At 39.8% G+C, this 27,521-nt stretch overlaps 1 protein-coding gene across 2 annotated transcripts in view; it reads right to left on the reverse strand.

Annotated features, from left to right (window-relative positions):
* INTS6 (integrator complex subunit 6) overlaps positions 1–26,572 on the reverse strand; it is a 39,209-nt gene extending 12,637 nt beyond the window's left edge. For both annotated transcript variants that reach the window (XM_077173715.1, XM_054651591.2), the window contains exons 1-8: positions 26,467–26,572; positions 25,992–26,151; positions 25,670–25,747; positions 24,798–24,947; positions 9,652–9,741; positions 2,313–2,496; positions 1,234–1,359; positions 235–389 (exon numbers count right to left, since the gene is read on the reverse strand). In XM_077173715.1, the coding sequence (XP_077029830.1) occupies positions 235–389; positions 1,234–1,359; positions 2,313–2,496; positions 9,652–9,741; positions 24,798–24,947; positions 25,670–25,747; positions 25,992–26,102 (894 nt within the window). In that variant the 5' untranslated portion in view covers positions 26,103–26,151; positions 26,467–26,572. The remainder of the gene's footprint in view (positions 1–234; positions 390–1,233; positions 1,360–2,312; positions 2,497–9,651; positions 9,742–24,797; positions 24,948–25,669; positions 25,748–25,991; positions 26,152–26,466) is intronic.
* Positions 26,573–27,521: the final 949 nt, after the last annotated feature.

Consider the following 27,521-nt stretch of genomic DNA (forward strand, 5'->3'; position numbering starts at 1 on the left):
GTTCTGAGTCAAAAATCTGTTACAAGCAGTTTCCTAATGCTTCAAAGTTACTAAAAAGAAAACCCCATGTTATTTGCTCATCAGTAGTTTATAGGCTTGTATGCATCACTCCTTGGGTCACACTGCTTCCACATTTGCTACAATGCAATACATACGTCAAGATTTGAAAAAAAATCAGAATAGGAAATACTGGAATATTCCTGCATGCACAAACCCTTTATCTTCAGTACATACCAGTGTTGGAGAATTTTGATCTGGCCAAAAAGATTCAGGAACAGGCCAATGACCTATAGGAACCCCAGTTTTAGGGTTTGGTCTGACATAGATAAGTTTGTGACAGCTGTGCCAAGGTTGGGGTCCAAAGGGTCTGGATATCTCCATCTGCCCATCTACAGAAGAAAAAGGCTTTGCGTCAAAATAGTGTTAAAACTCAAGAACAATAGTTAATAACTTCTGTGAAGAGTTAAAGATTTATAAACCCAGGGAATTAATTAATTATTAATTAATTATTAATCCTGCAGTTAATATTATTTCTAAGAATAGCAGATAGTTGTCAGTAAGCATGCCTGCAAAAACACAAACTGAGAAACCAAATAAGCATTGGATGTTTACAGGATGAAAGCCTAGAAAGACAATTATCTAGAACCCTTCATTATGTTTCTTTTCCCTCCATTGTCATTAACAGAACCTTCAAATCCAAGCATTAAAGTCATACATGACTAATACTGCCAGAATTTTTATTGCAGCAAGGTAAAATTTAAAAAAACTCACAAACTTCTCAGTAACATCCAAAGACAGACCTAGCTAAGCCATTTAGAACGAGAAATTAATGCCACACAGGTGTAATTGCTATTTTAACTCTTACCACAGGCATTTTAATACACTGAAGAAAAAAGGGTAAGCCCAGGTCTTTCCATATCATGTTATTTACATTCCTAGCTGGTTGAAAACTGCTTAAAACATATAAATCCCGTTAACTATGCCTGACATGAATAAATGCATTTAAGATTACCTGAGTGGTTTGACCAAATGCAGAATGTCTGGCAGCTACAGCCAGTATTTTGAGACACTACAAAGTTTCAGACTTAACAGGTAAGTCCTTTTTGTACTTAAGTGTTGCAAATTGCAATCGGTTCCCTTTTGACTTGACATCCACTATATTAAGTTCACTAAGTTGCATTGATGACAGTCATCCCTGTTATTTGATACCACAGCGTAAAAAGTTTCAAGTACCATCAATTGGTGAGGGATCTGGTCCAGCTTTTTCAAAATTTATTACCACTCCACTTTGCACTTTTTGCACCAATGACTCAAGACATTGATTCAGCATTCTTGGAGAGCACACACAATATGATCGACCTAGAACGAAACAGTCAGTTAAACCTCTTCAGTGTTTCTGCCTTTATTTTAACTAGGATCATAGAAAACTGTTCAACCACCACACACATTGATTTATGTATGGATCACTGATTTAGAGCTTCTCCTGAACACTCCCTCTTTTTTAAGCAGCAAGGCAGACTAGTGAAGCACTGACAAGTGCCTCATTGGAAATGTTTGTATTTTAGACCCTTAATGACTATCCCAAATTCTTGGTTTCATTCGTGGAAAATGGGCTCCCCCTTGTGACAGACATCAACACTTAAAGTGTCCACAAATTTCAGTCAAAGCACTTGCCAGTACAGCCTACATACAGTCAGAAAGCAGCAAATCCTTTCGGAATACTTTTCAAAGCTCTTCATTTCCTCTCTATCACACCCTCTCTGATGCACTAGAAGAATACTTTTAAAACGTAATAAACTCAATGCCTGAATTTGATATGGAATATAATTGCTAAGATATTAACAATATGATCTGTAACTGGGAAAGGTACCAATTCTGCAGAATAATTATGCATTCTGAAAGGCACTCTGTGTGCTCTGGAGGGAAAAAACCTAAAACAACCCACTTCCTTCACTCTGGCTTTTTTAGACCATGGTGTGACAGGAATTAACCAAAACTGTACTGCAGAACAGACTCAATTACTACAATTTCTAATTGCAATACCAAGGTGTAGTAGAAAAAATAAGTTCCCTCACAAAACATTTCTGAAGAAAGCAGATTCACTCTTCCAAGGTAGGCTACACTTAATTGTCTGTAGCTTTATTGCTGTCAGTCCCTTTAGTTTTATTATAACAGTCTTGAGAGTTTCTAAAAGTACTGCAAGAACTTAGAAATCCTTATTCCATGGCATGGAATCACAATTAATTGAACCAAACTGAATTAATTTACACTTTGGAAAGTAATGACTTGTCAAAGGAAACAAGAGCACTCACCTCCTGTGACTTCACACATAGGTGTGATAGCAGAGTCATCCACAGGCACCCCTGTCATCTGTTCTGATTCTGGTGCTGTAATACCAGGCAAACGAAGAACCAAAGCAAATAACCTCTGATCCCATCGAAAGGGTTCCTTAGTCAACTCACTTCCAGGTAAAGGGGAATTGAGAGGTAAATGGAGCTGGAAAGGGATTTAAATCTGTGAATACACAGCTCTTAAATGAAACAAAAATTTAGGTTTCATAGCAATGGCAATTCACTCTATATAGGCACATTTCTCTCTCCACACACATTTAATACCTCGTTAACAAAACTGAGACAAGCTCCTAAAGGACAGCACAAGGCATTCAGAAGATCCTAGATGCTCTTTTTGCATCCGGATACTTCACACAGATTAGTGAGAAAAAGAAAGCTTATCCAAATATTTAACTACAGAAGCCCTGAACATATAGATTTGCAACAAGTAATTCAAGTTCCAGAAATTTTGATACATCCCCGGCTGATGACAGCACTGTCAGCACAAGCAAAATTCTCGTTTCACCTGGAGCACTGCAGCAACAAAAAGGGGAAAAACATCCCCAAAGCAATGACTCAAGTGGTGCAAACAGTTCCATTAGCACACCAAATACAAGGGAGTTAAGTCCACATGCTGAAGCAAACTCAACATGTCCTCATTTTCTCTCATGCAGCGTGTTCAAAGAAATCTCGACTCCAGTGCTAGCAAGAAAGTACTAGTCTGTTCCAAAACTTGATGCAAATCCCACAAGCACTCATTACATATTGCCTTCATTTCTAGTTAATAGTGCTTAGAGAATTTACAGAAAGTTGTTTAAAAAGGCTTTTTGTTTGCTTATTTTTAAGAGATAGCTTGAAAGCATTAAAGCCTGATTTCCAAAACCAGATCCTGCAGCTATTTCTATTTACAATTGCAGTATCTCATACGGGGAAAAACACATAACTTATTGTTTGAAAAGCAGTCAATTTATTGATACAATCTTGAAACTAAGAACAAATTACTCAAAATGTGGCCAAGAATCAGAATATTTCGCACTTTTCAGCACACCTGATGATTCCTCTAGAATTTCTCTTTTTGCTTATGCAAGCACAGAGTACATTTAAGAACAGAACTATTTTCTCCAAATGCTTCATGTTTTACACGAAACTGGTCAAAAGGAAGGAACTCAGTGGTTTATAACTAACTGCTTGACATGCATGTCTTTCCCCTCTACACAAAGACCCACAACGACTGCCTGACAATGGAAACTCAGTTAAAAGAAGATAAAAGCATAGCCACATTCTTAGTTAACAGCCTGGAATCCTGACTGTAAGAAGACTGATTTGCAAGCACTCCACCATCCTCACTTGTGGGTATTAAGGAATGCCAGTCAAGCTTTCCTACTTAGATCTGACTGAAGATATACAATTTCCAAACAGTACATTGGATCTGCAAACAGACGTGTTACACCTATGTAACAGCATTGCTTTCCTTCGGGCAGCATATATACATTTTTTTACTATGAATATTTATACATATAAAGTATCCCATTAGATCCTACACCAACAGTACCCTGAGTTCAGTTAACCTCAAGCTACAAAATATTTCATTGGCTCAGCTAGTTATATGGAGAGAACTCCAAAACGAAAGAGTAGTCAGAAGCTGGCCATTGCATTATGCACATACTACTATCAGAAGTTTTCAAACTGTAAGACAAAATGCAAAGCAATCATCATCAAGTCAAATGTCCTCACCTTCCTTCCAACAATTTAATTCCAGTTAAGTTTAACATCCTTTAACATATATACTGGCGAAGTTATAGATTCAAATCACCCCATTCACAGACATTAGTAACTTGGTCTTGTCATCTCCAGTTACCTTTTTTTAAACTGGTATTGTATTACCATAGCAACTGCATACCTAGCAGAAACTAAGATGAGCCTAGAATTCTACATCTTGCATTTCATTTCTTTCCCCACGCATATTTTAACATGAAGGCATGCACACATTTTCCTTTCTCAACAACCAGTATCAAAGATAAAGGTAGACTGAACTAACTAAGGGAAGGTTATTTACCAGCTGTGGTCTTCAACATGTGACTGCATATAGACAACACGTGTCCTCCCAGCTCAGTACTAGCAACCAGCTGTCTTGTCGGAGCACACAGAAGCCCAACCATTCCCAAATGTCACAATGATAATGCTATTATACAATCAGTGCATGCCTTATGCCACTCTTCCTGCCTTTAAAACAACTGAAATATTCCAGAACTACGAGGGGGCGGAAGATAAGAGTGTTCTAGAAGATCTCTTCAGTACAAAGTTACTGGTGAGCAGGTTCGTTTCTTCTCAGTCCTTGTTTCTACCTACATTTATGCAACCATGAGAAGCAACACAGTCTAAAATCGTGGGATGGGAAAGAGGATCCTAGAGACCCTAGGATGAAAAAAGCTAGATAAGCATTAGAACTCTCTGCACTGGCAGGGCAGTCTGAGAAAGACAGTAATGATCTTCTGGCAGTGGCTGCACATACAGGCTCATCCACTAGAAAGGGCACCAACAGAACTGCTGAAGCTTTAGTAACCAGGTAATAACAGGCAGCTCCATCTTGGGACATCTCATAAAAGGGTGTTAGAAGACTAGGCACTACACAAAAATATGTCTACAGTCAACTTCTATTCTTGTACCAAAAAAATATAAAAAAAATCTATCGGCAAGTAACCTTCCTTGCATGCTTTTCTGGTACCCAAAAAAAGGACAAGACATCTGACATTCTGCCAAGCAAATACAGCCTTTCATCCTTGAAGGACTAAGGACAGGTAACCATTCAAGCCCAGCTGAGAACATCAGCTCTTGACAGACTGAGAAACTCTACTTACAGTTATCAACAGCATTATGTTTTCTCATCTTTTTCCATCCAATCCTATGCAGTTATAACATATAGAAAGACAAATTGTTCTTCCATGAGAGACAACTCAAGGAGATCCCAAAGACATCAAGGTCAACTGACACACCATGTCAATACATGATATACTTGGCCATTCCAAAGCCAGCATTAGCCATCACCAAGTATTCATTAAGCTGATAGTTATACATTAAGAATTTACACACCAAGAGCTTTGGAGCTCAGTGTCAAGTGCTGTGAACCCAAAAACTGCTGCTAACAAGAATAATAAAGAAAAGAATGGGGACATACATTTAATTATATTTGCCATATATTTTTTGCAGAATTTGTTTAGAAATCAAAACTGAAGGAACTATGATAAAAACCATAATAGAGCATTTCAAGTTCCTGATTAATCTTGACAGTAAGCAGAACCTTGTTGTGACACTTGTCACAACTGCTACAAGTGCAATGCAAGGTGATCAGCTCTGGGAAGGATCAATGTGACAATGCTGAACAGCTGTGGGATGAAGTCACATGAAAATCACAGATTCTTCCTGTAAGAGTTTCTCATAACTGGAAGATCAGAGGAATGGCAACATACAGAAACCAAGCAGCATTGCTCATGCTTTTTGCTTGTATATTTGTACATTTATCAGAATGTATCAATACACTAATAACTCCATTTCAGTCTTGCAGACAAGTTTAATGCTACTTAGAGAGTATGTTGAGGGAGGACAAAAGAACATAGCTCAGCAATTGTAAGACTCGAAAAATATGTTATTTCATAATATGAAGAGAAATAAGAAATCCCTTCAAGCATTTAAACATTTGCTTAACGAAAGATGAAGAAAGGGCTAAGACTGAATTTGAGGGATCAGGCCAGAATCAAAAGCCACTCCATAAGGAATCCATAACATGAGGCCAACTAATTAATGATGGCTTGCCAACAGTATGAGCCCATTCCCTCCTCAAGTTCTGACTCAAACTAGTGAGTCCAGGGAAGGGTCTGGTCAACAAGTCATGCAGAACATAGAATTGATGCTGGCACTTTTCACTGGCACTGATGCATTAAAAAGCAGCACCAGAAGGGATAGAACTGAAAGTGTTACTGACTTGTGCAGGTGGAGAAAACTGCATAGACAATATAAATTCTGTTTTCAGTCTGAAAGACCACACCCATGAGGGACAAAGCAGCACTCACTGAAGCTCAAGGCTCTATCTGCAACAGCCGTTTTAAAATCCACATAGGAACAGGACATCTGAAGAATTCAGCAAGAGCTCTGAAACAGGGTTTAAGCTTGACTGCTTCACACTAAGGCAAATGACAGTGTTCCCATAGTGATAAACTGATTTCATTGGTAAGAATGCAAATGTTCATCTGAATGACAAAGCATTGAGAAAACTTGCCTCCAGGTCCCATGCTGGCTTCACAGGCTTTCTAAAAAAAACCCCAACAAAACACCAAAGCCCAACACTGTTGGTTATCTTGTATATATGCCTTAAAAGAACTAAAAATACGCTGCCTCAGTCGATGCTAGGAGTAAAAACATAGCCAGTGGGATATGATCACTTCCAACACCAACTCTGAAAAGCCTCCCCGAAGTCAAACCCAAAGAACAGGACAGACATTTCAAAGTGATTGAAAAAGCTTTGTTACTGAACCAAAGAGAGGCAATCAACTTCCGTATCTCCAGGGTGGTGTTCCTGTACTAATTCTAGCTCATTTCTGTATGTCCAACTTGAGATGAAACTGTAAAGGACACTCAAGGTAGACTGAGAAAAATTCTGATCAATAGAACACACACTGACAAAAACAAAAGATCATCCCTTAAAGACAGTAATAGGACCCTTCGATACTTTGTTCCTCTTCTCTGCCATAGTGTTAAGACTGTTTCTACCAGTACACCTATGGCCAAAAAAAGGAAAAAAAATCATATCCCTTGCTGGGTATGAAACACATACCCAGTACACACACATGGAAAAGCATTCAAACCTGCTTGCATTCACATTTTGTCTTGCAAGAACAACAGTGGTCACTTCACCTTCTGGAGGAATGGAACACCTTTACATTGGCTTATTTTTAACAAAAAAACCCACGTTAATTCACTATTATTAGAGCAAATTCTGCATTTCTGGAATGCAATTAACAATCACAAAATTGTAACATTGGGCCTGATTTGACATCATCACAACACAAACTCTGGTTGTAGCACACACTTATCACACACGCTTATCAGTCAGCACTGCTCATGAACCAAGTCTAAACTTAGTAGATTTATGCAGGCACCAGGAAACCCCTTGTCTCAACCTAAGTTACAACAGTTTAAGGATGTGAATGTACGACCAAATGGTTGCCTCGCTCCAGGAAAATGTCTTCTTGTGAAGACTAAGATGTAGTTGTACTCACATTAAAAGGAAAAGGAACAAAAAAAAAAAAACTGGATGGCTATGAAAGTCCTGATTCTTGTTATAAAATGAAGAGCTTAACTACTAATGCACCTTTCTTACCTAATCATTTTGAATAACAAAGATGAAAGGAAATGTAACACAGAATCATAGCACTGCATACACCAGAAGGAACACATGACGCTTACACAGTCCAGAGGCTTTTGACTGCTCAGGGTCTTGTCCAATGTAGCTTTTACCATCTCCACAACCACTGGTGTGGTTGGATCACACACAACTGTGGTGGATCACACCACACAATTAAAGATTTTCTTGATATCTCATCAGAATTTGATCACACCACATAGCTAAAGATTTTCTTGATATCTCATCAGAATTTGATCACACCACACAGCTAAGGATTTTCTTGATATATCATCAGATCACACCAAGTTATGGTTGGATCACACACAACTGTGTGATCACCCACACAGTTAAAGATTTTCTTGGTATCTCATCAGAATTTCCCATGGGGACAACTTGCAGCTGTTGCCTCCCATCTCAGCCCTGGGTACCTCCAGGAAAAGACAAGCTCCCAGTCCCACTCAGCTGTTGCAGAGGGTGGTAAAGCACTCCCCAGTCTTCTCTTCTGAAGACTGAACAAACCCAGTTCTCAGCCTCTACCCAGAGACTGAGTTTCTCTCTGAGCACCTTGGTGCTCCTCACTCCAGTATGTCAGTGCCAGATTTTACAAGTCATCTGACAACAGAGATTCTTCTCAAGAAAGGACTTACACAGCTAAAAGATTACCCAAAACGGTATTCTGCTGCTAACAGCACTGTATGTTGCAGAAGACTCTGAAATCAGTGTCACATTACTCAGTAATTTGGACTGCACACATTCAATCACAAAATTCATCTGAAAATAAGTTAATGGGTAAAAAAAGTATGATGGAAGTAAGATTTCATACAGATAACCTACTTGTTACCATGGATCCAGGAATTCCATTTCAGTTACTAGCTATGCTTGTTAGGAGTCCACACAGAATTACACAATTATTTAACTCTCTTCAAGTTATATATATTACAAAAACCACTCAAATACCACTTTTCATACAGACAAATTCTGTAAGTGCTGTAACAATGCAATATAATACATTATTAGGAGAAATCTGAGTAACTAATGAACAGCAAAGTACAAGTTAATCTGTACAGTCAAATGTGGTGCAGCACAGGCAAAAGTCTGAATTGTCCTCTTAAGTTTTAAATGGACCGTCAGATATTAACCTTTTCCCTGAAAAGGGAATGAACTTAGGGATTTGTTACAGTTTGTTTTGGTTGGTTTTTTTTTTTTTTTTCACTACTGCATGGAATGGGCACTGAGCTGGCCTGACCAATCCTACCACTTCCATCTTTTTAAGGAAAGAATTCAAAAGGGCCAGTAAGTTAAAATAGTTCAGTGCCTCAGCATTTGCCATACCTCTGAGTTAGCCAGATGTCTGACTGGCTACTCCATATATCAAGATCTTGATTTTAAACTGCTCTACAGATTTAACTTGGAATATATTTCTTCAGTTCTTACCTGGAATTATAAAGACTACTCATTTGATTATAATCTTTTTAAGAACTCAGTGTGAGAGTAGTACATGTTTCACACATTCCCTAGTGGCAACATCCTTTGGGAAATCATTACTTTAACTTGGGTCTATACAAAAAAAAACCTCTATCAAGACCAATTAAGGACACATATGCTTTATAGAAATCAATTTATTCTGCTAACATATTTTAAAAGCCATGAACTCCTTAGGGCAACTCATTCTATTTAACAGACCAACAATTGCACCACAGGTTTCTGTTACATGAAGGAAAAAGAGTTATTTGGTTTTTCATAGTACTATTGCATAAAATTACTTGAAATTAAAATAAATTACTTGAAATTAATCAAGACACAAGCAAATTTAAGCTATTAATGAGCATTCTTCTGAGGAGCCACTTATGCTCCTACTGTAAACAGTATCAATGTTTAAACAATATTTAGTACACATTACTGTAAGCAGAGGTTAGATCTTACCTCTTCCTGTATCCCACTGGTAGTAGTTAATTTACTTCCATCAGTTACTGTTATAATTATTGCTGGCTCCAGAAAAAAAGGGTTTCGTCCCTAAGAGGAAAAAAAAGCAGTTTCTTAAAATGATGTAACAAACTCTGTTCAGTCATTAAATAGCCACTGATATTGACTAACAAAACAACAAAGCTTGAGGTATTTATTCTCATGTACCACATATTGCAGCAAAGGAGTTTTTTAGCCTTTTTACACTCATACCATGGAATGCCAGACATTTAGCATGTCTGTATTCAATGTATGCATACAGAAACAGCAAAAATGGTTAACAGAGGACTTCAAGAATAAGGCTTGCAATGAATTCTGACAAACAAGCAGCTGTTTAGAGAAGCAACCATCTCCTCCAAAGGTACTTCCAATTCTCCCTACTCCAGGGCCAATTTTGTGTGATTTAATTACTTTGTGTCCAAGTAAAGTATTCACATAGTATCTTGTGATCATGGCACCCGGGTTAAGAACTACTACTCTATGTATTAAGACTGATATAATTAGCACCCATCCCATTCTGATCAAACTGGTTCAACATGCATACACAAAATCTGCTTCAGAAACAAATACTTATAAAATAGATAAACTTTCTGTATGTATCATTTAAGACAAACATATACAAGGCAAGATATTCTAGGATCCCAGCAAGACAGGCAGCTAGCCTAGCTGTAGCAAAAACTTGAGGCCAGTTATTGGCATTCCTTTATCTAGTGCCAGCTCTAGGAGCTCTCTAAAAAAACTCCAAAATATTCCACAGATATATCAACTCCAGCTTTGGTAACACATTTCACTCTACCTAGGGTTAATAATGGACTGAATAAAAGTCACCACAAGATTTTGTTTAGTATGTCCTGTTCTTCTCTTGCTAATATCAAGGCCTTATTTTTCTTCCTCAGGAAACAAAGAAAAATGTAACTAAACCTGCAGCCTAGTTCTGCTTATAAAGACAAACTATCTCATGAACGGTTGCAATTTACTCTAAAAACATGGAGAGAGAACTAACAGGTTTTAAAAGACCTTTTAAACCCATTTTTAGAACCCATTAAATATAAAAGATCATCTACTGATTTTGTGCTTCAAACAGATCTATTATTTAACAATCTCATATATTTGGTGAAGGGCATCCAGTTTGACTACTGTGGCAGCATCACATTTATAGTGGTCAATATTTTCTCAAACCTTTGTAAAAAAAAGATTAAAGATTTCTTTTTTAATAGCATACCATTACTACAAAAAATAAGCAAAAATCAAATTAAAACAAAGATCAATCTCTCCCATGAAAGCAAAGCTACTTCATAACTTAATTTAAACAATTACTCAAAAGGATTTAAGGACCCTCAAAACACCCCATTTTAATTAAAATAATTTCCTAAGAATATTTAGCCTTATTCAATTCTTAACAGTTACAGTATGTTATTTTGCCAATAGTTTACCACAACTGCAAAACATCAGCTGGAAGCCAATTACGTTGCACTGAAATAATACAGAAAGCAGAGTTTGTAACTATGATATTTCTCATGAATACTAACCATAAAAATACTTGAATTCTATTGCTATTAAATTACTGTAAAAATGAATTGACAACTGACAAAAATAACATATTTATAATGTCATAACCAATGCTAAATTAATATTCTGGTGCAATTTCAAATGCAAGTATTAAAATTTCCATCTCTGACAACACCTTTTATCTGGATATCCTCATCATCTTGAAAAACTTTTTTATTCCTTAACTATACTTTATCTCAATTTTTCCTATCCAAAGTTTAAGCCTTAAACAGCTGGTGTTAGAATGATCATGAAATTATAAGGAAGGAAACAAGAGTTGCTACACTTGAGCTCCATATGAAACATGTCTGAGGAAGGAATGTCTTCATTCTCAGGCTACTCTCTGTAATTTCACAAGCATTTTACATATACAAAGGATAGTCACTCACACACTAAGAATCAATTGTTTTCAGAAAGATAATTAAAATGTATCATGGAAGAATTACAGTAAAAAAGCCTATTACTGAGATTTACTACTTTTTGACTAAAAATTTCCATGTCATTACTTTTTAAAGACCACCACTGACTCTGCTGACCCTGCTCCCCTACCTTAGTTATACAAAGGCATTTGAAACCAGTTGCTCCAACAAAACCCCATCTTATTTATCTAAGCTCTCAACAGTCAGACATCATAAAATTGAATTCCAAAAGACTTACCAATTCTTTTAACTAAACTGCAGCACTTCTGTCAACAATTGGTTGAGAAGTTTATTTCTACCTAATTAATGTAATTCTACAGCAATCAAATTACTTTCTATTTCTCTTCCCATAGAAATACGCTTAAAAAAAACAAACAGCATTTACAAATTTTGGAAATATCATTTTTCAAAATACATAGCAACATCATTGACTGTAAATGCATAGGTAATTAATTCCAGCCCAATTATTTTGGCTATGCAGAGGAACTGTGAGTGACAGTGTACACTACCATCTCTTTGGCAGCTTACAGGTATGCTGCAATGCACTGGGGAAAGCATCTCAGGGTTACAAGGTATAAATAATAAGCCTGCTTACAACTTACTCTGATAACTAGCTAGCCAGCATGAGGTTTTATTTATTTCAGAAGCAACACACTGCTTTTCCTTCTGAAAGTTTGTAGCAGTGGTGAAAAAAGGAAGAACCACCTATGGTTTTAATGGCTGATCACCCTCTAAAAAGGTACAAGGAGGATTTTTTCATTCACAATCTACATTTTCAAGGACAGATGTGCACCAAGACAACAAAAAGCCCTACAGACCTCTTTTGGAAACAAAGTTACTTAAAACAGCATGAATACCAGGGAAATTTTGCTTGATTAAAAAGGAAGCAAGAGATTCAAAGCCTTAAAACGAATTTATATTACACAACACCTCCATTTGAACAATTTGACAGCTTCATGACTGCTCCCAAACACAAAGAAACTCAGCTGCATTGGTTGCCTTTCCCTTGGTCTCCAGCTGAAGCAGTTCTGTGCTCAGATAAGACAAATACAGAGCACCACTGAGCTCCACACCACTCACAATGGGTCACGGAAAGAGGCATCCCATGCCACACCAGCTTGCATGATGCTCTCAGAGAGAACCTCACATCAAGCCAGAAAGTGTATCAAATTATCAAGACACATTATTGCCTGGTTAAGGCTCCCACAATTAAGAATTCACTCCCACTGGCAAGTAAGCTTAGCATCAAATTTCAGTGTGACTAATTAATACACAGATGATTTTCTTTCCTTCTTCCAAGTGTAGAGGTAAAGCAGTTCAAGACCTATTGTGACCTTTACATATCCAAGTATACAATATTATACATGCAGGAAGAGAAGATAAAGACTACTGTTATCTCAAAGCACACATTTAAATATTAATTTCAGAGTCAGAAGTGTTGCAGAACAGAAGAAATGGATGAGGTAGAAATGTGACCAAATCACACCAAATCAGAGACTAGAAATGACACAATAAGCAACTACTACAAAAATAAGTTTTTAGTAGTACAGAAACTTGAAGCTCAAGAAAGGTTGGAAGCTGAAAATAGACATGAACAGAACTTAAGTGCATATTTTTTAATAGAACATATCACTAGGAACTGGAAAAAATGCATTTTGAGATCACGACAAGTGTCTAAAAGGTACACTTCCACTTCAGTAAATCACAAAACTCTGCAAGCTGTATTGTTATCTATCTCCCATTACATTATCTCAGCAGAGCCTTTCCATTTTCAAAAGTATCAGCCCTAACTCTCAGTAAATTTAGACATCTGACCAGGAAATACAAAATTGCAGTATCAATTTTTGAATTCAGTCTTAGTTTTTTATAATTTAGAAGGTCAAGAGTCTCAAATGCTCTCGAGAATCTGTGAGCAACCATTGTTCAAAAGCAACAGCTTAAAATGAAATGTAAAAGTCAGAATGACAAAAATTATTAGTTTTAAAGCTATTTTTTAACTGATAAACAGCTTAAAAATATCAAAACACTGAGCTTGAATTTCAAACTAAAACAGATGGTCCAAATCCACCATGGTTTTCACTTTTTTTGTTTCCTAGAAACTTCAGTTACGCTTTAGCAAAATCATGAAATGTCTAAGACATTAACATTTATTGGAGACTTTCGCCTTCATTGCTCAAGGCAGAACACTATCAGTCAAGTACACAGAGGTATTAACAACTGTTCTGATCATCAGTTACACAAGAACTGCAGCATCTTGTGCAACTTCTTACTTGTCCCTCTCACGCTTTCAGCAGCTTTGGCTATTTTCCATTATCCCCACAGAATTCATCTCTGTAGTTGGCAAGTTCTAAGAACCAAGTGTATTTTAAGCTTTTGCACAATTGTTTCCCAAGTCACAAGTTGAATACACTGGCATCACAACAGTATTTCAGTCAATTTATAGCTGGCAATTAAACTCTACAAAAATTACTTTGCCTTTAAGGATTTTTAAATGTATGTAGACACACAGCACAACCATGCATATACAAGCAATGAGCTACAGTACTAGGGAAAGAATATGCTTTCAACTTTGGTAGACCAGTAAATTCTTTCCTAGTACTTGGTAAGAAGCAAAATGTCTTTAAATTGAAGTTTTCGCAGATGAAGCTAATCTATCACCTAATATTTAACACAAACACACTGTGAAACTTTGATCTATCAGAACACAAGAAGAATATGCTGCAGGTGAGGGAGTGCAAAAAGGGCAGTCCAATTCTACTACAACATTTGCATCGATAAATCTGACATCTCACATGATATGCCACCATAACAGCACCATAATTCTGTGGTCAGACTGAAAAATATAGCAGCTCTAAATTCTGTCACAGTGTTATCTAATTGACTGAACCTGCATGATAAAAATAACTTTGTAATTGTATTTATTTACTATGTCTGTTTTAGAACTGAAATTGATTCTTTGAAGTGGAAGCACCTCAGTGTCAGAGAAACTTCTGTGCTTTCAGCCTGAGTAAGAGCTGAAGAACATACAAATTCTGTACAGGCTTAAGATCTGACAAAGATGGACTTCACGCACAAAAGAAAGTTGCTAACTCATCTATCTTGCTGTCCATAAAGATTTCAATATGTTCCCTTGATGCTGTTGATTATTCAAAATATAATACAGTTTTGCAGTGGTAGCAGTTCTGTTTTAGTAGAAGACCACATATTGGTAGAGCAAATGTATTTCAAGATCACTTTCAGAAGTCACAGAAGTAAGTTCAACGAGAGCTACACCAACCAGTTTGAGTTTTACACAGGATGGGTGTTTTGAAACATGTTAAGATTTCAAGCCATAAAAGAAATTTTAATACAAACTAGAAATCTCCCTTAATGCCTAATTAATGACAAAGGCAACAACACCAGTCACAAAGAGGAATCTTATGAAGTAACCTAATGAAAGCCCCATTCCAGAAATTACACTATCTCCAAGAAAAAATGGCCAGTGTTTTTCTGAAATGGCTGCTGGACAGCAGGATGACTCTTTCTATTAGACCTAGTCCACACACACACACCCCCCCCTGCAGTATGGACAAGCATCCTCTGTCATAATACTGACATCTTTAGCTCTCCCTGCAGTACCCAAGATGGGAGGACTTGTGCTCTGCCTTTTGTTCACACTAGGCAGCTGGGAATCCTACCTCACCCACAGACAGGTTTCAGAAAGAACACAGGAAAATTCATCACCTAATAAAGATAATTTGAGAGATCACCTCACTACAAGCAAAAGAAGAGACCTCTAAATCTTAAGGGGAAAACAACTGCTATCAGAAAAGCAGGTGATAGTAGCAGGTTTTAGAAGACCAAAGTGTGGTCCCAAAAACCACAAAGATCTAGCTCCTCTGTATATATAACAATATGCACACCCAGGGTGAATTAAAAGATCACACCTCTTCAACTCAGGGATGAGGGAAAGAAATAGGTTTGACAAATGCTTAAGGAGTCTGGACTGAGGCCAAAACAGTAACTGTACTAGAAAACACCAACTCTCGCCAATACCATGGATTCTCCCAAAATCTCCCACGGGTTTTGCTGTAGTTTCAGCTGCATAAAAGCAACATTTACAAACTGCTATTTGGCCAAAATAGCCTATCAGAGAGTACCTCACCTATGTAAACTTGTATTTTACTTTGTAATTGGAACACCAGCCAGCAGAGGGGGCACAAGTTAATAAAATCTATCCTCATAGGAGGTGTTTTGAGTAACAAGATAAACCTGAGGCATGCTCTATTTGCATACTACCTCAAAACACACAGGAACAAGTTAATACCTCCTGTCTAAATCCATGTATCTAAAGCCCCTAAATATTCTTGTACAAGTACAAACAAGAAGTAATCCCTCACTGAACTCTAATTTCTCAACATATGTTTAATCCAACAGCTGGTTCATGGTTTAGACACCATGGAAGCACATACTATCATTCCACTTCTTCCTTTTTTTGCTGCAGACTGCCCATCTTTGGAAGGCTCAGCCACGAACATTGAACTGTATTATGGACGCATTCCCTTTGCTTTTGAAGCTAACCTTCCCCCTCCCTCAGTATTCTATCTCAAATTATTTTGTCTTTTGGAGAAAACCTTAAAAATAGAGTTTTAAGGAGGCACAGTAGAATTTATCAAGGTCTGAACCCATGCTTCCATTAACATACCATCTCCCTCCTCCCCAAAAAAATGGAAAATGCTTTTCAAGCAGTAATGATTTCTCCTGCACTCATACTCCGAAAGCCAACAAAACTGCAACAATTTTACAGTAAGGATGGCTACCAAAAAATATCTTTCCTCCATGAGGCAAGACTACAAAACCTAAATTCAGCTGTCCTCCTCCATAGACTACAGCAAAGTTACTGAAGGCAAATTAATTTCCCACGCTGTAGACAATTATTTAGTTAACTACATAACAAATACCTAAGAGTTACTACAATGTCCAAGACATGGGCTAGTCACAATTTCTTAACTGGAATACTTATGTAGGATTACAGGGCAGTTACATGGTTTCAGTTTCATTTCTTACTAGCACTACAGATTAGGAGCAAATGAAATAATTTTTGCTCACACAGTGTTTGTACATACCACTGTTTGGTGGCATGAAGCTTTCTGCATCAGGCAACCAGGAACAAATTAAGTTATAGACTTAAATAAAAAAATTTAAAGAAAAATCAGTTAGCAAAAGACTTTCAAAGCCAAACACAATTGTAACAGCAGACTTTTCCTAAGGCTGAGCCAGAGATCAAACTCCTCAGCACATCAGTTACAGAACTAAGGAAGAATTCTTGAAACAACCATTATGTCCATAACACAGGCTACCTAAGTTCCATTTAAGAAAAGGAAATTTAAAATATTGAGAAAAATAAATGGAACAAAAACAAGTCATTTGCTCCTTGTTATTTTGGACCTAGGCATTATCTCCAAAAAATCTTTTTTAAAATAGCCATTTATGACTTCAATTAACTACTGAACCTCCAAACACATCACCTTAAACTAGCCATGTCCAATGAAAGCTAAACAGCAAAAACCAAAGATCCAGTCAGATATCACTGCTGTAATTTGAAATGCTAGAGACAAAACACCTATCTGAATTCCACAAGAGACAACAAACTCATTTTCAAAAACGAAGTCACAGAATTTTACATCAACTGCTTGCTCTGCTAAAGATTGCAAGTTTGTGTTCTATAGGTAATTATTTCATTGCATATCCATCCTGAAACATGCCACAAGAAAATTCACTGTGCTTAGTATCATTTTTATAGATGCTCATAACTTTACACATTGAGTTTCCAAGTCTGGCACCGAATGAACTGCTTAAAGACTATTTAATTGCACAACTTCAGTCATTTTGGAACTCCCTCAGAAAGTCTGTGCCAAGAACAAAACCAAAACTAACAGCAAGAAAACAAAAGAGGCAACTCAAAGCAGCCTGAAAATGAGTTTCAATGCAATTTTGGAATACACAATCTCCATACTGAATAATACACATGTGAAAACAGAAGGCATGTGTTAAGGAAGCAGTTTAAGACTCTGTTCATGTTGAACAAGAAAGGAATGATGAATACATAGTAGATTTACTAAGACCTCAAACTTAAAACCTCAAGATACTTTCATGCGCCTAAATCAGAGAGGTCCCAACATTAGTAAGTCACAGTTTCAAAAATCACAGGTTAATACATAGGTTTGTCCTCTTTCTTTAAGAACAGATCTAATTGAGTTTTAAATATCACATTATATAAGTGATAATTTCTTGATTAACTAGTAAGTGTTCCAATTTAGATTAGCTCCTTGGTAAGTTTCAAAAACAATTCAGTCCTTCAATCTTTCACAGTTACATCACAGTTAAAAAAAAACAAAACATGCATAGAACAGGGATTTTATACATAATGAATTCCAGCACGTAACTAAACAGTGAAAAACCTCATTAAAATGAAGCGCAAAATGCCACTAACATTTGAAACACTTAAGTACTGATGTGACAGATGTATAATGCCAGAAGGTGAAGAATTTTAACTTTTTCTTAAATGAAATTAAATGATTTACCTAAGCAGCAAAATCAACTGCAATCACAACTTTTATCTTATTTTTAAGGCAACTTAGAGAAAAAGATGCACCTTATCAGTTAGTTACAGATTAATAAATGCATCACTACTGGAATCATCTGAAATTGGATAATCAGCCAATAAATTACAGGAGTTTTTGAAGTTATTTGAGTGAGCATAGCAATGAGCTGCTAAAAATAGGTTCTATTTGAGCCTTTATAAACTTTTTCTAAGAAAAATTAACACAATCCATACCAAACATAACCTTAAAGTCAGCTCCAATTACTCTGAGTTTAAGACGATTTTGGTTTTATTTCCTAAAAATATTTCTGAATGTTTTATTCCAAAAAAAACCTGACCTTGCCAAGCCCTGGATCAAGTCCCTAATTAGAGAAGCCTTTCTGCTTCACAGCAATGACCTTACACAGCTGGTTCTGGCTCAGTCAGTGCAATTCAGACTAAGTCAGGCCTCTATTCTCCATATGCTGGAGAAGGGTAACAAATCCTACAGTTGCCCACACACTAATTAGAGGGAAAAAACATAACCAAAATACACACCACCAAGAAGAAGAGACAGACTTGTTTACAAAAATCTCCCCACAAATTAGGGGGTTAATAATCCAGAGTACTGATAAACTGACTAAAAGTAGCTTATTGACCTATGAACACAGAGCAATTCTTCAGAATAACTTCCCAAAGACTCCCCCACAATTCCTTCCTGGAGCTTACCACCACAACAGCAGGAGCAACTTGGCTGTTCTAAACCATTTTTGAACCACCAGAGTTCAGTCCAGTTTATTAATCTCACTATCAAACACTGATTTATTTTACTACATGAAGTCACACAACTTGAAGCAAGGCTAGTGCAACTATGAACCCATGAGAGGCCACAAGTTCCAGAGCAGAGATCTAGGCTGAGTATGCCTTACAGAAGATGTACACAATCAAGATGGCATTCAGGGATTCAAAGCTGGGAGGGCAGAACTGTTGCAATAGAGATGTCCACTTTTCACTCATTCTGTATTTACTGAGCATCAGAAAACACCATCAGTGCTCTATGTGAGTCCAGTGACATATCCTGTATTTGTTCAATGTAGCTGGACAAAATGCACAGTGTATGCAAATAAATTATGAATGAACGTGTTATGGCACTGCCCCTTCCAAATCACATTTGTTTGAAGTATCCTCTTTCTGCTACTGGAACAGATTGATGAAAATGTTTTCACTGGAAAAAATGAAGTACTTCATGAAAGGTTCAAATTCTTTAAAAACATACTGGATTGGAACTAGACGAGTGATTTTAAAAACATTTAAGTCTTTTGCTGAACATTGCTGTGCTGGGAGTGCTAAGGGCAAGCAGTTCCACATCACAATGTGAAAAAGCCACCCTAACAGTGCCTGCTGTAGCTCTCACTAGAGGGTGTTCTAAAACAAGGACAGCATGTTTAAAGGTTATGGTCTAAGGTGTAAGTTCAAACCACTATGCTTCATTTCATCACACAGCAGATGAGAAGGATTCATTTTTACCAGCACTTCGCATACAGGTATTTGACATCAGCAGGCACACAGGTTCATGTTAAATCCATTGCCATTCCACAGAAAACATGAGACTGTGAGAAAGCCTCTCATATTTCTGCCATTATTACACTTACGATGTTTACTACTGTCTGAAATTCTCCTATTTGGTTTTCTTGGGTGAGGGGGGAAAAAAAAAGAGACCAGGAGAGCTACTCTGGAAGTGTAAATCTCTGCCTCTACCAACATGAGAAGCAAACTGCATGTGCAACTGTGCCAGCATGACAAAGCAGGAAACGCTAACCTAAACTTTGGTTCCAAATTTGGAGGCACATGCAGCATAGGCCATTTCAGTGCAGTGCATTATGATCTCAAAATACCAAGACAAAAGACATACTTCAAAGTATTTTGACTTTTGAGAGTAACAAAATCCAGTAACAATCCTCAAAAGTCTCGGGAAAATAAAACTGTTCTACAATTTAAAGAAAACAGAACATATCACTGCAGAAGCATAATGTAGTCCATGTTAGGGAGCAGTATTTCTTTCCCTTTTTTTGTGGTTTTATAAGCTCAGGAGATTCTAGACAAGCATATAAGCAAGCAGTCAGCCTAGAATATGTGACTTAAAGTTGTCTTGTGTCTACAAGTATGATTAGACATTACCTCCTAGGTACACTGTTTACTGTAGTTGGAGTACTACAGTATTTATGCCATTGTGGCAAACCACCCTGAACTCTACAGACCAATGCCATTTTACTGTGGGAACACATCAGCAATTCAGCACTGTAGCTATAAATGGATCTAAACCTATACTAAGAACTATAAAGTGGCAGTTAACCTAAGATTGTGTTGTTTGATGGTCATACCTGGCATGACCACAACACTTCGAAAAAACTTATTTAAAAACAATGCCATCATATGCACGATACCTTCCAACTTCCAGCTCTAAGTATATTCTTAAGTTCCCAAAATATGCTTTATCAGTTGAATTTTATTTGGATTTTAGTTTTTTCCTCAGAAGATTCTAGTTATGCTTCTGCTCATATGTGATATACACTACAGAATAAAAGGCTTTCACCAGGACTGTACACAGCCTAGTAAGCCACCCGGTGTTTCTTGTGCTAATCTAAATCCAGGCAGCATCTTATTCATCACTGTGAATGAAAAATGCCTAGTCTAAATCCATTTGTATTAGATACATTGACTTTTCTGTTTCAGAGCAACTAAGTTAGCATGTGCTTTTGTTACATTAGATTCATTTAAAAGTTAAACTCATCTCATAGCAGTAGTAATCCTGCTGAAAAATGTGCAAGATGCTCTAGTGAGATTTTAAAAACTCATTAAAACCTTATATTATTGAAAAGCACTTCCTATATGCAGTATTAAAGCAATCTCACCCTGAAAAAATATTAAAAATACTTTGAAATCCATTCAGTTAAGTGTATTTTATCCTCTCAAACCTTATTCTATGCTATACTGCCAAAAAAACAGTAAGAGACTTTCAGCATTTCACAAATAACAGGCAACATGAAACACACAGGGTATCAATAAATCAGAGTTTGGACAATTTCAAACATCCATCAGATTCCAGCTTTGGTAGAGCTATGTTGGTCTTTGGCAGGTGAGTATCAAAACACCATTGATACGTATTTTACCTACCTCAGATTCAGTGCTTAGGCTTAAAAACCTCACTACAAACTGCAAGTAACTGAAGCTGATGGTTTATTTCAACCATTTGTTTACATTTTCACTCTACCATAACGGCAGCTACATTTTGAATGCTTTCTGTTTCCACAGAAACATCTATCAGTATTTAACCTTTCTATGAACTATAACAAGCTGCCCATTTGCTATACTCAAAATTATTTGGTTAAATCGTGACTACTCATGTCCTGCTGAACAAGCCACAGTTAAAAGAGCTGAGAGTGTACTTCAAGAGGACAAAAAACCTGCCAGTAAAAGGCTGGGTATTGCAGACTACCTGAAATAATGGAAAAGCTGAACTGGAGAAAATAAGGAGTCAATTATCTAAGTGTAAACTGGGCTAATGAAGTACAATATTTTGTGTGATGTGACAAACTCTTACTGAATTTAGTGTGTTTAAACTGACTTCTTCCTGGAGACATCCAAATGCTGTATTTTTTTCCCTAAGCTCTCCATAAAAATGCAGAAAGTGAAAAGGATCACTATTTTTAGTGAATGCTAAAAGCTGACACCCTATTTGAAGGTTTATTCTTCTGCTATAATCACCACAAAGCATACCAAAGGGGAAAAAAGCTATTGGATCCAAGGAGTAAAATACTGAAATTACCAATCTGAACTTGCTGCAAAAGGAACAGCCACCTTAAAATGTGTACTTTTCAAAATCATTTTTTCTTAACAAAAGCCTCCAAAACAATTGGATCTAGCAACTCCTCAGTAAGACAAAATATTTATAAAGCCCCTATCATAGCATTTATATCAGAACTAGCTTATGAAAAAAATCTTCCAGGCTTTTGACAATTTAAGTGTGTTGACAGTGTCCTTAAAGATCCAAATGTGAATCCTGTGATCAGCTGATCACATGGTAACTCAGTCATTGCATATGCAGTATGATAAAGACTCATAATAAAAATCCAAACATTTAAGTAGCAAGGAAATATGAAGCAGATTTTCCCCAACTCCAGAATGACCCTTCAGCCATCATTCTTGTTCAGAAGGTCAGCTGATGGAGAACTCTGGTCAACTCTGAAAGAAATGGAGCATACTGAGTCACTCTGCCATTTAAAACAACAGTTTGCACTCAGCAGGGGTACAAGATGTCACTGGTGGAGACATAACCAGACAATCCCATCAGGCTTGTATCATGTCTTGTCATTAGCATGTGTAAGAAAGTCTGGTTTACAATTCACTTTTGTGTAACAAGTGGATCTTGGCCAAGTATCTTAGAAGTTTGTCAATACAGCAAAATACAAGCATGACATTTGAAAGATGTTTAGCCAGAGAAATTTCCCACAGAAGATTAATAAGTTTGGATTTTATTATGTCACATAATACCACACCTAAGATGGTCTGAATGTTGCTAATTTTTGTAAAGTTATCTTCTCTTATTCTAATATACTCAGTCTTCAAATATCTGCCTGCTAAATTTCAGCTAACTACTCTTTTATAGTGTTAATATTTGTAGCTGCTTTAGAAAAAAGTTAATCAGCAGTTTATGTTCTGAGTGAAAACTATTTAAAATGCAACTGACCATTCTGACCACTTTTATTTTCCTGGATTCTTAAGTTTCTCATATTATGTATGGTTAAACACTGATTTGTCTGGACTAAATTTTAGGTGTTAGACAAGAATAACAGGATGATGACAGGCTACCAAGCCATAGTTTTAAAGACCAATGTGAAGATGAAGACAATTAGCTGTCCTAGAGCTCATCCTGCAAATGCTGAAGGATCAGTTAAATGTTGCAGAATTTGATTTATTTTTTTAAAAAGTGCTATTTTGGTTAGAATAGCCAAAATGGGAACCTTTGACTTCAGCAGCAATGACCAGCCACTTGCAGTAGTCATCTATTTTTGCAGATGCTAAAAAGAGTTAGAATTTGTTTAGTCACCTGACTGCACATTGTGAATACCTCTTCAACAGCCAGCTCCACATGTGGAATAGAGCAAAAATGTGCTTAAGTGACAGGGGGTTCAAGCCCAGAGAGACAAACAACCCAAACAGATCAGACAAAGAAAAAGAGCTGCTCTTTTGCTTCACAGTCAAAAGAGCAGCTCTTGCAGTAATGAACACTACTAGTGAGTCAAAAAAATAATGGCAACTCAACTGCCCACTTGAGTAGTTGAGCACAGCTGGCTCACTTAGAGCAAATTATTTGACATAGGTTTAATTAGAATAATTATCACTAGCCATGGGAAAGAGCAATATTTTGTGTATGGGCCTACAGGGGTTAAGTGTTCAAGAATATAGCTCCTATAACTAAACAAAAACACCAGAAAAATGGGAAAATTACACACAGATGTATGAGGACATCAGATGACCATAGGAAAAAAACCTCATGTGTGGAACTAGCCCTTTTTTGAAGTTTCATCACTAAACAGGCATTTTTAAAATGTTTAGGCTGACTTGATCATGTCACAGTAAAGCCATACCATGCAGCATGACACATTTCCTTCATAAACACATGTGGCATGTTATCACAAACTCTGCTTAGACTGGGAAATAGTGAGGGAAGAAGGGGGACTTTTGTTCACAATCACATTCCCATGTTAAATACGGAGAGCAGTAATAAGTACTAATCCTCAGATAGAGGACAGAGAATTACATGAGAATAACAAACAATAAGGGGAGATTCAAGTTGGCATGCCCCACATGAAAAGTACTAGTAGCATCCTTCATGTGAAACAAATCCAGGCTTTGATCCAGCAGCAGAAAGAACTCTGAGTCCTAAGGCACACATTTAACCTACAATGTCTGTATTTTAGCAGCTCATACTAATGAGCATGACAATGCTGGCCCACACCAAAAAACTCCTGTTTTAAAGGGATAGCTGAAATAGAGAAATTAAAAAAGCACAGCTTCTCAAGGCTCTGATACAACAGACAGGTGCATAAAAATACGTGTATGCAGAGAAATGTTGTGGTAAACTCACTGGAAAGAATGCATTTTGAAAAAGCGCTCCTTCCAGTACTTTTGGACATGCAGTGTTGTTAGAAAAATGGCTCATCTCCTAAACTGTTCAGCACTGTATGGAGAAAGCTGTTTTCAAAACCCTATCAGTCTCACCAGCTATGGTACCGAACACAGACTCGACAAAAAAAGGAAAAACTTGAACTGAAAAGGTCAACTTGGAGGCTGTATCGCAGCTTCAAAACTGAGCAATGACTGAAATTAAAGAACAAAAAAAGTTGGGTACCAAACTCACTAGCTGTATTTCTTCAAGCTAGCCGAGCTCTGCTTACTTTTTAAAGAAGCCCCCATATTGAATATTCCATGAAGATGCCACTTTGGACAACTAGCTAATTGCTGTTTCTAGGAAGTTTGTGTTTTAAGATTTTTCCACCTAGTAACAGTCAACCTACCTGCCCATAGTTGTCTATGCCAGTTACTAATCTATTTAAATTTAATAAATCAAAAGCTGTCCTTAGGGACTGGCCAAGAGTCGTAAGTCCTTCAGCTTGAAGGTTTTTCAGTTCATTCATAAACGTTGCATGGTTTTCCTTCCAGCCAGCCTGCAAAGGGAAACGTGAAAAGATTTATTCTGCAGATATGAGTTTTGCTTTCCTGTTAGGCTACAAAGAGCCTTCCCTGCTGCATGCAGCTCACTACAAATAATAATAAAACACCTCAGAAGTTAGTATTTGATGTTGCTCCAAAAAGCCTGAAATTATGAACTTGTCTTAATCCTTAGAACTCCCCATTTACCAAATGAGCATTTTGCTTTGTTCCACGGGACAAATTTCTTCGAGGACACGGGTGCCCAAACCTTAAGAGTTATTTACATCACCGTCCCAGAGCCCTGCCCAGATGGGAGCCAACTGCGCTGTGCAGCGACCTCCAACAGGTTCACCGTCCGGTGTCATGTGGACCCACCGCCCCCTTCCCCCGCGCGGCGCGTCCCCCCCCGCCGCGGCGGGGCCAGGGAAGTGCCGTCCCCTTCCGAGTCCGGGACTCTCCGGGCTCAAGTCGGTCCTTCCCCCGGCTCGCCCCTTCCCAGCCGAACTCTCCTTGGAGTTGCTGTCACTTCTCCCAAGTTGAATAAATATCCCCCACAGTTCATTGCTGCTCGCACACACCGCACAGGGGAAAAGCGTCGGCCATGTTGATGTCAGCGCCGCCGCCGGAGCCCGTGTGTGCCGCGCTCCCCGGACCGCCGGCAGCCGGGGCGAGGCGGGCGGGGGGCGGACGGGCCGGAAGGAGGCCGGGGAGGACGGGGGGGGTGAGCGGGGGTTACCTTGATAGCGTAGGGCGGCTCCTCGAAAGTGACCAGCATGTACCTGTCTCCCCTGCTGGCCGGGTCCCGGGCTCGGAGCTGCAGCGCGGGGGACAAAGCAGAGGGTGAGCCGAGAGGCGGCGCCGCCGCCGGAGCCCCCCGGCTCGGCCCGGCCCTCCCCTCCCCTCCCTCCCCGCACACACACGCACTCTCTCGCTCGCTCCCGCCCGCCCTCACCCCGCGCCCCCAGCCCAGGCAGCCCCCCGCTCCCTGCCGCCCCCTCCCCGCGCAGCCACTCTCGCTCGCTTTCTCTCGCCTCCTCTCGCAAGGCAGAGCCCGGTACCTTCATGAAAGTCTCTACAGCGCCTTTGGCTATGTCCAGATAGGTGGTGCCCAGATGGGTGCGCTGGTTCATGGAGGCGGACGTGTCTATCAGGAAGAGTAAGATGGGCATAGTGCGGAGGGGCCGGCGGCCGGACGCTACATGGACAGCGGGCGGGGGGCTGAGGGGAGAACCGTGGGGGGAGGTGAGGGGAAGGGGGAGAGAGAGAAGAAGACGGGGGACGGGAGAGGAGTAAGTGGCTGTGAGTGCTGTGCACGGGGAAGGGCGCCTCCCCGCTGCCCCTCTGCCGAGGCGGGGGGGAAGGGGGGGCAGCCCTGCCTGCCCTGCCCTCCTTTGTGTGAGGGGCCTGCTCAGCCCAACACAGGCTGGTTTATGAGGGAGAGGCGGATAGGGCTGCGCTGCTGGCTAACCTTCCCCCCACCACCACCTTCCTCCTCCACCGCCGCCCGCCCTCCCCTCCCCCTGTTGATGTTACTCAGAAGTTTCAGGCGGAGCAGCCGCAGCCCCGCTACCCCGGCACTTTCTCGCTCTGACTGAGGCGCTTCCTCGCTCGCCTCCCGTTTTTAAGGCAGCCTGGGTAGGTCGGCCCCGCCCCTCAAGGACACGTCCCCGTCCCATGTGACCGCCTCCCGGCTCCACCATAGGGCCCCGATAACCGCTTCTTAGCATATTCAAATCAGTAGGGCGGGGCGGCCGCAGCGGGCGCGGGCGGCGAGGGCGCGCAGGCGCAGCCCGGGGCGGGGGGGGGGCCGGCCGGGGGACACGGGGCAGGGCGGGGAGCGCCTGTGCTCGCAGGGACGCGCCCCGGGGGTGCGCTCCGGGCGTCGGGGGTGCGGAGGGGCAGCGCGGGCGGGACGGGAGGACGGACGGGGAGAGATCTGTCGCCGCCGCCCCTCCTGCTGAGCTATTTCGAGGGCTGCGGGGTGACGCGTCCCTCAGAGGCAGCGCCCTGCCCGACCCGCCCGCTCGGGGAGGGTGGGGGGCGGCCCCTGGGGAGCGCCGGGCCGGGGCGGTAACTCCGGCGCTGGCGGCTTGTCGCCGCCGGGAGCGGCGGGTGAGTCACGGGGGTGGGAAGGAAGGAAAGAGGGAGGGAAGAGGGCGGGCGCTACCCCCCGCCCCGTCCCCGGGCACCGCAGCTCTCCTTGAGGCTCCGGGCAGATCCCCAGCTGCCCCCGCAGCGGGTCCTGTCCCCTGGCCGGGACGAGGGCAGTGCTTAGCGGCTCCGGGTGACCTGGGCAGCAGCCAGATGCCAGCGGAGCCCCGCCGGCCCCGGTGCCGAGGGAGCGGGGAGATCGCTCCTCCAGGGAACTTTGGCTCCTGGCAGGCAGCTCAGGGGTCGCCTGTCTTGCCCACTGGGTTTAGGATGGAGAAGACGGTCCGGTACCGTTTTGATGATGAATTCCCAGAGACATGGTCTGGCCTTTCATTCGACCCTTAGGGGGAAGAAAAACTGGCTAGCCTTAGCTGTGACCTTTTCCCTTCCATACGAGCAGTGATTAATACTAAGGTTTCTGTCATCCATGCAAAGGC

This window comes from Agelaius phoeniceus, chromosome 2 (assembly GCF_051311805.1).
Source record: "Agelaius phoeniceus isolate bAgePho1 chromosome 2, bAgePho1.hap1, whole genome shotgun sequence".
In the NCBI taxonomy this organism is placed as follows: Eukaryota; Metazoa; Chordata; class Aves; order Passeriformes; family Icteridae; genus Agelaius; species Agelaius phoeniceus.